We start from the raw sequence: 12,733 nt of genomic DNA on the forward strand, positions 1-12,733 counted from the left end.
TTTACGTGGCTTCCACTGATTTTCAGCCCCCAATAATACCGTATTGTGGAGTACTGTAGTGTACTGTACTCACGACTCACGAGAAGCGCGGTCGATACTGGACACCCCCGGGGGACTCCGTGTCTTAGTTATCATAGCTTGTAGGATGACTGTATGCTTCAAGCCCGTCACTCCTATAATCATGAACAACACCCACGCCGCTCCTGCTTTTTGATATCATACCCCATGACTGTAGTCGGCTGTTATCTTCTAAAAAAAGTAGAGTGGCATCCATTTCTATCAGATCTATATCGCAATTTGGACACGCCCTGAAGCGATCCTATCGCTGGCTTATGTATGTCTTACCAGTCGATCAACACGAAGTCTTCAAGTATTGTGTGCTGTATTCAAATTACTTCACGATCAAGGCATGCCATGCCAGCCGTTGGTATGGTATGCGTATCCCATGCCGCTCTCGCTAGCACCATCTTTACCTACGTGACGGAGTAGCGATTGATACAATAAAAGTGCCGACGTAAATGAAAAAAGAAGCAATTGCGGCCCTCGGATGATGTCGCCAGAAATTGCCTAGAGAGGAGAGGCGACTATGCAGCAATCACAGAATCGCTACGGATCGTTACGGGGTGATACAATACTCTTGGCAAGCTAGCGTAGACGTAAGGAAGCTTATAAAGCGCCTACATCACCACTTTCCTTGAATCCCCATCTATCCCTTGACTCATACCTTATTATCATCCGTATAAACTTTGTGATGTCTGAAATCAGGACAGTTTCGTTCGTTCCTGGGGCATGGCATAGCACAGATTGTTTTGATCCGGTCATACAGCGTCTCGAAGCCGCAAACTACAAGACATTCAAGATTCACCTACCGTCAGTCAACCCACCAAATCATCATCACGATTTCAAAGCAGATGTTTCGCATATCCGTGCCCAAATCGAAATGGCTATCGATGACGGGCGACAGATTCTCATTGTCGTTCCTTCATACGGCAGCCTGCCAGCAAATGAAGCGATTCCGGGGTTAGACATCAGCACGCGTCAGGAAAAGGGCCTGACAGGAGGCGTGGCCCATCTTTTTTTCGCTGCTCTTTTATCATCGCCGAGGGTCATTCGCTTTTCAGTGCTTTTGTGGGAAATGGACTACCTTGGTTCATGGTATCGTAGGACCAACTCGAAGTTCAACCAGCGACTCCTGAGACAATTTTTTCCAACGACTGCGATGAGAGTCAGGTGAAGAATGCCGTGGCAGCTTTAAAGCCTCACAGCTACCAGGCATCTTTTAGCCCATGCACTATGCGGCATGGAAAAGGGTCTCCGGTACTTATCTATACTGCCTTCGGGATGCAGCCATTTCAATGTAAGTGCAGAAGGTAATGGTGGAAGGCACTGCCAAAGGATATGATATCAAGACGAATACGATGGATGCATCACACAGCCTTTCTACAGTAAACCGGATGAACTGAGCGCCGCCATTCGACGTGCTGCTGGAGAAGAGTATGGAAAGCGAGCCATTGAGGGTTCCTTTCCGCACGACCATGCTGCGTGAAGAATGTAGTTATTTCTAGATTAGTCAATCGAATTTTGTCCTTAAAATCCAACACCTGTGTCCAGCTGTACTACTAAAATTTCTTAAACTTGTATCTTTGGTTTATGCTCGGAAAAACCCTGATCGCCACTTCAGGCGCCTCCCTAACGAGTTATGTCCTCTAGAGTCCCGTGGACCACATAAAGGGCCCATGAGCATTGCGAACTTGGGTTGAAAATTACTACGCTATACTCGGGGTGGCAAGTCTTGAGTCTAGAGAATCCACCATGGGGTACAGCCTTATCTCCGTATCACTAGATGTAAGGTCTTGGACGTGTTTCCGCTTTAGGCAAGTGTTTCGACGCTAGTTAGCCGGCCGCATTTAGCCTGCATTATGACTGCATGAAACTCAATCAACAAGAGTATTCATCTAAATTTATTTACTTCAGTGGGAAAACTTCAACAGGTCATCAGAATCTTAATTCTGGGGATCCAAATAGTGCCGAGACCATTTTATGGACCATAAATAGAAAAGATAACACTTCGCCTATAAACTGAAGGAACAAATTACTCATTTCGAGTCTTTCAATGTGTGGGTCTGACGACGATTCCAATGTCCTTTATGGCTTCACAGCCGTAGACTCCTCAGCGTCCGATCTTCTGAAGGCAGCTTGTCGACCAAGCTCACCGCATTCTATTCGCGTCTCCGAAACACCGATCCCATCCACGCCATTGGCGCAGCGAATCAACCAATATGCCCAAGCTCATCTGGCTGCACCTACTTATAACCACTCTCTTCGCGTATACCACTATGGAATGGCAAACAAGCAATACAGATGTCCGGACTAGGATTTTTCGGACGAAACCTACTTTCTTGCATGTTTGCTTCATGACATCGGAACAACAGAAGAAAACCTGAAGGCGACAAAAATGAGCTTCGAATTTTACGGGGGGGGGGGGGGGTTCTGGCATTGGAGATCTTGCAGAACTCAGAGAGTGCTCTCGCGCCGAAAGAACGGGCTGAAAGTGTGGCTGAAGCTATCATACGACATCAGGATCTGTGCGAGAAGGGCAAAATACCTGCCCCGGGTCAGCTTCTTCAGCTGGCGACAATCTTTGGTATTTCATTCTCTGCTAGAGCTTCTTTACTTCCGGCTTTTGGATTTTCGGGAAGACCATACCTCATTTGTCATCCTACAGATAACACCGGTTCATATGATGATCTCGTGCACAAGTCGACTATTGAGGATGTTACAAGCCATTTTCCTCGTTTACATTGGACTGATTACTTTGTGCGTACCATTAAGCAAGAAAACAAACCCAACCCATGGGCTCACACGACGACACTTGGCGAGGAGGAATTTCCCCAGATGGTCCTTAGAAATCGTTTGATGAGTCCGTACGAGTAGACTCACCAGACAACACAATGTCAAGGATCAGTAAGAAGTCCTTTTACAAAGACTGGGCATTCTTGGGTCCAGGTAAGAAGAAGAAAGACTTTAAAAATGGGTTTTCGGAACCATTCACGGCCCTGATTTTCAACGGCTAAAGCAAAACCCATGTCCTTAATTCCATTCTACGCAAGGCTGGAATGATACATGGTTACCCTTTTAGTCATATATAAGCTACCCGATCTATGGGTGTGCTTGCCAATTGATATAGTTTCTGAAAGACTCTGTGGGTCGTCAAACGATGCTCATTCGAAGCCTAAATGGTGGATCCTAGTCTTTGAAGACGTAACATCCTTCACCTGAAAGGACAGGAGCGGCTCTCTGGCCGGCCCTGTTGATCATGCGTATTAACAGCCTTTGCATTTTTGGCCAAATCCACGTAGACCAGTGACATTGAATTGTTTCGCCCTGGCCTCAAGAACACTATGAACCATGTCACTCACTCTTTTGTGTAGGCGTTTTCCACGACGTCATGGTTTTTATTTCTTCGATCGTGATTTGAAATATCAGGAGACTCATAGCCTATTGGCGCTTGTGGTATCCAATTTCCACCACGCGTGGCTGTGCACAACTTTCAACATGCGCCTTGAGCTAGTCAGAATTGGGGGAGTCTTCAGATTATAGTTGGTTGACACCTGATCATGATGGAATCCAGATCGGCTAGGTTAAATCCGATGGACAAATTGATTGGTTATAGTTAGTAATACAACGAAAGTTGAGAAGCAGAGAAGGTCCGCATGCCGCATGGAGCAGTGAGCCAAGCATCGACAGATTTAAGCGAGGACCACGTGGTCTCAAAATACCTGATCGGGGGAATGATCCTGATTGTGCCTCCTTTAACTTGCGGCTAGGACTCCACTTCTGCGATCTCCTGCTCGATGATTGGCGATCGAGAAAAGATCGGGACTGGGTCCTGGGTTTGGCGAGTGGAGTGATGGGTGAAATCGTGGCGAATCAGAGGCGTGCTCAAGCTCTGGCAGACTGCAGCTTCCTCGGCTAGTCTTGTAATGACGCCACTTACGAGGTAGGGTTTGGAAGACTTAAGTATTAAGTACTCCTGAGGTTGCTTCCTCGTGTTAACGGCCAAAGAATATTTCTTTCGAAGTCAAACTGCAGCCAAAGGCACTGTTTTCTGTTGCAACAGGGTCAGATTCAAGTAAACACTTGAAACATGAGTGTACAAAATATCGTGGGTATATTAATGCCCCTGTTGGAGATTAGAGGACGCCTCGTTAAAGGAGTGTAACATTCAAAAGCTAACCCATCAATATAGCACGGTCATTTGGCTATGTCGACCCAGACTTCCCCAATCCTGGCGGACCAAACGATACAACTATCATTATCTACGGGTACACGCCATCTCTAGCCATTGCGGCTTTTGCTGCAGCATGGTTCTTTATTCACTTGATTACCCACACGGCGCAAAACTGGAAATATCGAAGTTGGTGGTGGATGACCTTTTCCTCCGGCTTGGTGTTCGAGATTATAGGCTACATCGCCAGGAGCTTATCAGCCAAAAAGGACCCCTACAGCCTGATCTACTTTGTTCTCAACTACTTCTTCATCGTGACTGCACCGGTCTTCCTCGCCGCGGGAGTTTATACAATTCTCTCGACTCTTATCTCCAGGCTTGGAAATCAGTACTCCTTTCTCCGTCCGACGGTTATCCTGGGTTTTTTCATCACTTCAGACGCGATCTCAACAATCGTGCAAATTGCGGGTGCCACCCTCATTGGCGTGAAAGAGTCTCGACGTGAAGATCCCACGACTGCAAACAACATCCTTCTGGCAGGCCTTGCTTACCAAGTATTCGCTATGAGCATTTTTGTCCTGCTGATGGCGGCATTCCAATTCCGAGCCCGCCATGCAATCAAGCAGCACGGCTTCCAAGTGTTTTGTCTATCTTTCTCCCTCTCGACACTCATGGTCTACATGCGAACCATCTTCCGTCTCATCGAGACGGCCGAGGGTCTGGGCGGGAAGCTCTCAACACATGAGGTCTATTTTGCATGCCTCGAATTTGCGCCCATCGCCCTTGTGGCTCTTCTGCTTTGTGTTTGGCATCCAGGTCGCTGCCTTGGAGCGAAAGTACGCGCCGGCAACGAGAAGAGGATCAACCCGGGTACCACTGCTGGTCAATTCTACGCATAGGTAGATTTCGCGACGTATTTATCTCTATATATTAATTTGCATGGCGTTGGAGGCAATGTGTGCTTAAATATAATGTGTTAATATTGAACCTCTTTATTTGGCCTGCCAAATTCTTTTCCCTTCAATTCTTTAGAAGCAGAGAAGGAAGTCTTTGCCTTTAGTAACATACGATTTAGATCAAAAGATCTTGTCTGGCCGTCTGCATCTGAAAGCAGGCGGGGTTCGGCTGTCAGGGCTGTCACGGATAGACCCCAACCATCTTTCGCATTGTTCCTACGATCGCACCGCCGGATTGGAGTTATACTCCTGAGAGCACCGCCCTCGACCATGAGACAGTAGGCAAATGACATCAATGAGCTGTTTTCGAGGCTCACTAACTTGTACTTACTCTAGGGTCTGTACAAAATTGAAGATCGATGAGATCAGGAGGACATGTGCGTCGTTCCAATCTTTATCGCCTGCTAGATCTCAAAGGTTATTTCGGAATGAATTTGTTATTTCACATCCACAATTTCTTTGAGAGAAAGAGAAAGACGCTTTTTGTTAAGAATACCAATGTGCTGATGGACAATGGAGTTTCATGATCAATCAGCAAAGGACAAGTGAACTTGGTTCAAGGAGGATAAAAAGAACAAAGATGGATTGGATTTATCTTGGCGTTGCGGATTCCCATGACCAACATACGACTACTAACATCTCTCGAGTAATTTCTTATAAAACATCGATTCCCAGCAGAATTGAACGGTACCCACCCTCAGCAGCACGGTCAACAAGCCAGACTCCGTACATCCAAATCTTTTTCATTACCATCCGCCTTCGAAATCCATTCAAACGTACCATAAATAAACATGGGCTCGATTGATCAAAGCTGCTATTATATCTGGCTTGCAGTTTATAAACAACGCAGCCCAGATGCTCCCATTCATTGGATGCTTCTGATAGGTCATCCGGGAGCGGATCGATGCACCTGGTTCCACTGTACCGGCTCCCCAGGTAACTATTAAGTCCAGATCGAGGCGGGCAAAAGACTCGATAGTTGGAGCTTAGAGTCCAAGCACTTCATTTGTCAAATTCCCGCATCTTTTGGAGACACGGTCTGGGATGAGGCTGAGGCTATTCCACCGCAAAGCTGCCAATGTTGGTTCTCTTAACCTTTGTTGAGACTTGAGCGACGTTATCTGATCCCCTGTGGGACCTACGTTCATTGGGTTCGTTTTCATATGACCTCCCGCCGTGAGGATAGGGGACCCAGATGTTTACGTGGGTTTGTTCGTCTCATATTCCGCAGTCTACAATTTTTGTGCTTTCTTTCTCTTCTCGAAGTGATCGTTTTGATTGTCGATCGTTTCTGCTTTTATTCCAATTATTTGATAACGAGTCAAGTGGTCAGATAATTTCAGGTTCTCCAGATGTAAATTAACCCCCATGTGGGGTGGTTTTGTAGTGATTCTCACTTGAAGCTAGCCCTGTTGTGGGCCATAACAAGAGACGATTAGTAGGTGAGATGTCCTGCGTACAGAGATTCCCACTAGTGACAGTCGTACCTCATACAAGCACAACTATACAGAAAGCAACTGCATGAAAGCTAAAATTACCATTGGGCGATACTTTCTAAATGCAAACTTCCATATACCTGAACGTCTCTTGTTTCTGTATCATATACTCATTTTATTCTAGCTCCCTAGGCCCCTGGTATCCGATTCATCCATTGTTATGCATTTCAGTCATTAGTGACATTACGTGAAATCCGCGGGGGCTCCCACTAGGTGGGAATGAAATGCTTGGAGCCATTCTCCTGTTCACTGAATGATTGGGGGAAGGCCGCAATTCCACCGATGATACCAATTGCCATGAACAAGAGGGAGATAATGGACCAGATGACACCCCAGCATTGAGAGGAGCCTCCGTATTTGCTAGCAAACACGCTGGCATCGGATGAGTTCACCTTGCGCAGGACAAGATCATCGCACTATAGATTTTCAATATCAGTACTGGATGCCTGATCAAAGTTGATTGTTAGAAGACTTACAATATCCCAGACGCTGTAGAGCGCAGACATGACCCCGATGAAGAGCTAGTACGTATGGTCAGATGCCAATTCTCATCACAGACACATATATCAAAGATTTTCATTAAGACTTACCACTACCCATCTCAATGCTTCGCCGTGAGCGATGAACCAACATGCCACCAGCAGACCCACCGCAAGAAGAATCGTCATGATGGTCAACCAGTCTCGCCGGGCCCACCACAGAGTCAGAAGGAAGCAGACCCCAAGAACAATACTCGCAATCTTGCTGGCGACAATGTCAAATCCCGCAAAGATCAGCAATGCGCCGATGATGGATGAGCCCAGATACCCGGCCGGCAAGGTAACGGCACTGATACCGCCTTGCATATGGGTTACGCCGCCCTCATGAGGATCGAGAGAGATGGACTTGACTCTCCCGCCCGTACAGCACGCGGTGATCGCATGGCCAAACTCATGGAAGGCGATGACCAGCATCTTCGTATATTGTCAGACCTAGGCATCCAGGTTTTTGTTTGGGCCGAGGAGGAAGGGAGGTCTGGGTCCAACTCACCTTGAACGGCCACAGTGACCACCGAACATATGGGAGATTCCACAAAAGTGCAATCACCACGACATACACGGCCATAATCCCTAGGGTAACAGCCTGAGTATGGTTCACGGTCAGACTGCGCTTGACCAGGTGCGGGGCCATGTCAGCGGCCCGACCACTGAGGGCTGAATACATAGCAGGCATAGTGAGGGAAACGAAAAGGCGCGCTAGTTGATTCGAAGAGAGACAGTCAAGGCAAGGGTAAGGTATATTCAAGGCTTGGGCCCCAAGTTTGTCACAGGTTCAGCGGGTTTAGTATGGGATGGAAGATGGTACGATGGGGGAAGTTGTCCTTTTTGTTGTTACACACAAAAGGACTTCGAATCATGTGGTAAAGGGACGCGCATACACGCCCCGTTGTTGGCTGTTTGAGTGGTTTGGGTTGTTTGGGTTGTGGCGCAACACTCCCGAAACGGGAATAGCGCAGTGTGGCTGGGCTCCGTTCCCAAGTGTTATTTTTAGTCTTCTCTCAGCCCTATGAAACTTGATGATGGCATACATATCGCAAACCATTAGCATTCAGCTCTTCGAGGTCATCAAGGCTGCCTCTACACGTGATTCTATCTTAAGTCGACCATTTTTGTAACTATAACAGGCCTTGACTTCATCCAGTCTCACATCTTTCGAGGCGGGTGAGTGTAAACACGAATCACGTGATCTCAGTCCCGTCTTGGATCCTTCCATCCAAGTTCCAAGCTTGTTACCTGCACAATGCATCGATTCAAGACCTTGATTTTGTGTTGAAAGGCTCACAAAGTATACAACAAGACCTCGTAAATCCACCCAATTAAAAAAATCCCGGTCGCAGAGGAGACTCAGCGCGGCTGTCAGCCTTCAAATATTCGCCAAGTTTGACTGACTCGAGACATATAAAATGGTCCCCGTTGTGGGAGAAACCTTGTCACTCTTCTGCACCTCCATTAGGTAGGCCATCGGCATTCGGTTCTTGGTCTCGAAACCTAACCAGGTCTCGGAGGCAATAATCATTTCATGACTGGTAAATGGATCCATTGATCTAACGAGCTAAGAACCCTCATGTCTACCTGGCGACTGGGCAAGGGAAGCTGAGGTGCGGCCTCAGGTATCCGGGCAGACCGCCCCGGCGGGAGTTCCAGTATCTAACCCAATTCCCGGCCCTGAACTTAACTCTTCAATAGCAGGCGGGTTAGCCTAACCAGGTAGTTCCTCGGACTACTGTCAATATGGTACGGCCACCAGGCTTTCATCTGCCGGTCGGCAGTGGAATGGGACAACAGAATCAAGGCGGTTGCCATTCCTGGATGGTCTAAACGCGACGAATGCGACCCCGATTTGTTTGGACCCCGCAAACTACTGAATAGGATGAGGATCAACGTGTGGGGGAATTCCCCCAGCGTTACGCTGACCCACCTCCACCCTTCTCTCGACCGACGAAAATCCCGCTCGGGGTATCCTTCCAGCATCGAGACGCCTTTGGGGAATATATGATGGAAATGACCGTCTCCTCGATCTCGTCGCGACCGAAAAAGCTGGAGGCCGCGAGACTGTAAAAGAACGACCCTTTCCTCCCGATCCATTCAACTCTCTAGATATATTCAGGCTTCAATGAACCCTCTGTCCACTGATTGTCTGTTTAAATCATAGACATGATCATTATTTTGCCGATTCTGCTCACTCTGACGGGGAGTGTTGCCGCCCACCCAACAAGCCAGACCAGAAGCGAGTGCAAGCGTGATACACCCAACTACCATGGTGATGCAGGTGTTCTCAAATATGTCAATCCACGGATTGGCACGTATGGCACCACACCGAATGGCAATGGGGGAATGATTCCATCGGTCGCGCCGCCGTTTAGCATGACGCGTTGGACACCACAGACGCGGGAGAATTTCATCTCTCAGGTTCCTTATGGAGACAGCGACCGCCGGATACATGGATTCCAAGCTACACACCAGCCGGCCATTTGGATGGGCGAGGCCGGGCAGGTGGTGCTGACCCCTGGGTTGGGCGAAGTGCAACCGCTCTTCCAAAATCGAGGACTATCATTTCGCAAGCAAGACGAATACAGCACGGCTTACGTGTACGAGGTCCTGCTCGACGCGACACAGCTCATGGATCAGGATTGGAATGCCACCGCCGAGGCCGTTGGGGATGGTCCGGTTCCGGGAGGAGCTGGCACGGTACCAGGGACCGTGGAAGAAGGTATGGCATTGCCTCAACTTTTTAAACGCAGCTGGGCAACGTGGTGGTGGCTGACTTTAATCTCCAAGGTGCCAATGGAAGAACGCGCAAGCGTGACATACAACCAGAGCCGCTAAGCAGCAATGTCTCCAATGAAGTTGCCTACCAACGCTCGATCCAGGTCAATATACCCCACTCCCAAGAGTTTGACGACGATAACTTGCTGACCGACTCCTCTAGGTTGCTCTCTCTGCAGACTCCCACGTCGGACACCTCCGGTTCGACTTCGAGCAGGCCGACAAAGTTTCTGATAGCAAAAATTTTCAACCTTGGGTGTTCGTCGAAGTCTCTCGACGAAACTGGACGGGTGACGTTCATATCGATTCTGGGCGCAGGGAGGTATACGGATACAATACCGAGCGACAGGACTACCTCCTTGGCCCTGATCATGCGCCTTCCTTCAAGGGATATTTTGTTTCTCGGTTCTCGGAGCCCTTCGTGGAAATTGGCGTGACCAACGGCAACGAGATTATCACGCATGCGCACCAACGACATGGTAACTTCACAGGGGCCTACGTTAAATTCCAGAGAGACGTATCCCGCGTCGAGGTACGGACTGGAGTGTCATATGTCAGTGTTGACCAAGCACGCAAGAACTTGGACATCCAGGTACCTGATAAAGCATCCTTTGAAAGCACCGTTGGAAACGTGAAGCAGGAGTGGCTCGAGAAACTTGGCCGCGTCACGATCGAGGGAGTCAACGATACCGATCCGGGCAATGATCCTCGCACCATCTGGTACTCGGGTCTTTTCCACGCAATGCAGTATCCAAGTGACTTTTCGGAGCCGACCTCTGGAAGGAAGAATGGGACGCGTGTTTTCTATTCGGGATACACGGATCAGGTACACGAGGGAAGTGACTCCTATTACCAGTCGTGGTCTATCTGGGATACGTACCGGGCAGAGCATTCCCTTCTCACCCTTTTTGCCCCAGAGCGAGTGAACGGTATGATGCGTACACTGCTTCGCATCTTCGACTGGTCTGGGTGGTTGCCGATGTGGGCGAATCTTGTTGAAACAAACATCATGATCGCCACGAATGCAGACGTTGTGCTCGCTAATGCACTGCAACGTGGGTTCCGAGGCTTTGACATCGCAAAGGCATGGGCTGCCGTCCAAAAGGACGCATATACCCCTCCGGATCACGATATAGAGCTTCTCTACTATGACCGAGAACCAGGCACTTCTTACGAAGCTCGAGCTGGACTCACTGCTTATATGAATCAAGGGTGGGTGTCCAATGATGGCTGGGCCGAGTCTGCGAGCCGCACGCTGGACTATGCATTCAATGATTATGCCTGCTCCATCGTTGGTAGTTACGCTGGAGCTGATCAAAAAGTTCTCACCGCACTTCGGGACCGCAGTCGAAACTACGCCAACCTCTGGAATAACGACACCCAATTCATGCAAGCTCGCAACGGGAATGGGACATGGGCCAATATAACCTGGGGTTGGACTGAGGGCGATGACTGGGTGTATACATTTGATGTGATGCACGACGTCGAAGGACTTGCCAAGCTCTTTGGCAGTCGGGAGTCTATGCGCAACAAGTTGGATGCACACTTCCAAGGAGGGCACAATGATCAAACCAATGAGCCGAGCCATCACGTCCCTTATCTTTACTCAGTCCTTGGCTACCCATCGCAAGCCGCAGAGGAGATTCGAAACATCGCCTGGACATACTACAATGCCACTAGTGGTGGACTTAGCGGTAATGAAGATCTTGGTCAAATGAGCGCCTGGTACATCTTCTCGGCCCTGGGATTTTATCCCGTCAACCCGGCCAGCGATGAGTACGTCATTGGCACACCTTTCTTCGAGAAAATATCCATCCGCCTGCCATCAGAAGCGTCCACGGGAGGTGTCATGGCCGAGCAGAAAGATAAGGTTCTCGTCATTAGTGCACCCGGCGCACCCACCAAGCCGTATATCAAAGGCTTGAAAGTCGATGGAATGGAAGTTTCCATGCCGATCCTGCGGCATAGTCAAATTGTTCATGCAACCTCAATCGAGTTTGAGATGAGCGACGTCCCTACATCATGGGGCACCACGCCCTCGTGGTAAAACATGAGCAGGTCCGCTGATTTCCGCATGGAAGCGCTGTTGAAATTTATACATATTGCTGCTATTCAATTTGAACATTTTGGACTATCTCAGTATTCCCCCCCCTGTGAGCATGACACATGTAATCGGAGAATGCCGCCAACGGCTAAACCTGTCCAAGGTTATCCCGACTCGCTGAGTGGATCCGCTCTGATGCTCAAGCTCAAGTATGGATCTGTAAACCTCTACACCTTTGGTATGGCAGGCATGCTATGGAGTTTCCTTTACCATCTCAGCTCTTTTCATGACGCTATGTCAACCATCGTGTAGTATGAACAACCCTGCCTAATACAGAAGGTGATGCGAGTGCAGGAAAGTGGATAAAAGCCTCAATGTGGAGTCCTGCAAACCCCCACAATTAATCAGCCGGCCAAGTAACTAACACTAAGGGAATTCTTCATGAATGACGATGCCATATTGATGAAAAATGACTAATCGCAGAGAGTAGAGAGCCTGGAGAAGCCTTGGCGTTGATTCTGGAATCTCTGACTATACTGAATAGGAAGCTATGATCACTCAAAAGTCGGGCCATTATAATTCAAGCATGGCGAAGAACAGTCGACGTTTAATTCCAAGAAAAAACCATGATTCTTTAAGAGAAAGGAATCTCCACAGCTCCCCCAAAGAAACCCCATCAACTATCACCACTAAACTGGGGACGG

At 48.5% G+C, this 12,733-nt stretch overlaps 4 protein-coding genes across 4 annotated transcripts; 3 read left to right on the forward strand and 1 right to left on the reverse strand.

The window, feature by feature from the left end:
• Positions 1-2,113: 2,113 nt before the first annotated feature.
• N7473_012394 (uncharacterized protein) lies at positions 2,114-2,934 on the forward strand (the record flags this gene model as incomplete). Its single annotated transcript, XM_057158333.1, has 2 exons — positions 2,114-2,363; positions 2,447-2,934. The coding sequence occupies 2 exons, from the start codon at positions 2,114-2,116 to the stop codon at positions 2,932-2,934; spliced, it is 738 nt and encodes a 245-aa protein (XP_057002287.1).
• Positions 2,935-4,079: 1,145 nt separating this feature from the next.
• On the forward strand, positions 4,080-5,127 carry N7473_012395 (RTA1 domain-containing protein; the record flags this gene model as incomplete). Its single annotated transcript, XM_057158334.1, has 2 exons — positions 4,080-4,169; positions 4,250-5,127. Exons 1-2 carry the CDS (start codon positions 4,148-4,150, stop codon positions 5,125-5,127), a joined length of 900 nt encoding a protein of 299 aa, XP_057002288.1. The 5' UTR covers positions 4,080-4,147.
• Positions 5,128-6,889: 1,762 nt separating this feature from the next.
• N7473_012396 (M50 family metallopeptidase) lies at positions 6,890-7,892 on the reverse strand (the record flags this gene model as incomplete). Its single annotated transcript, XM_057158335.1, has 4 exons — positions 6,890-7,096; positions 7,157-7,201; positions 7,271-7,633; positions 7,710-7,892. 4 exons carry the CDS (start codon positions 7,890-7,892, stop codon positions 6,890-6,892), a joined length of 798 nt encoding a protein of 265 aa, XP_057002289.1.
• A 1,481-nt stretch (positions 7,893-9,373) lies between these two features.
• Positions 9,374-12,032, forward strand: N7473_012397 (GH92 family glycosyl hydrolase; the record flags this gene model as incomplete). Its single annotated transcript, XM_057158336.1, has 3 exons — positions 9,374-9,929; positions 9,998-10,089; positions 10,149-12,032. 3 exons carry the CDS (start codon positions 9,374-9,376, stop codon positions 12,030-12,032), a joined length of 2,532 nt encoding a protein of 843 aa, XP_057002290.1.
• Positions 12,033-12,733: the final 701 nt, after the last annotated feature.

Source organism: Penicillium subrubescens (genome assembly GCF_028828155.1).
Source record: "Penicillium subrubescens strain IBT 31985 chromosome Unknown utg000011l_segment0_segment0, whole genome shotgun sequence".
Lineage (NCBI taxonomy): Eukaryota > Fungi > Ascomycota > Eurotiomycetes > Eurotiales > Aspergillaceae > Penicillium > Penicillium subrubescens.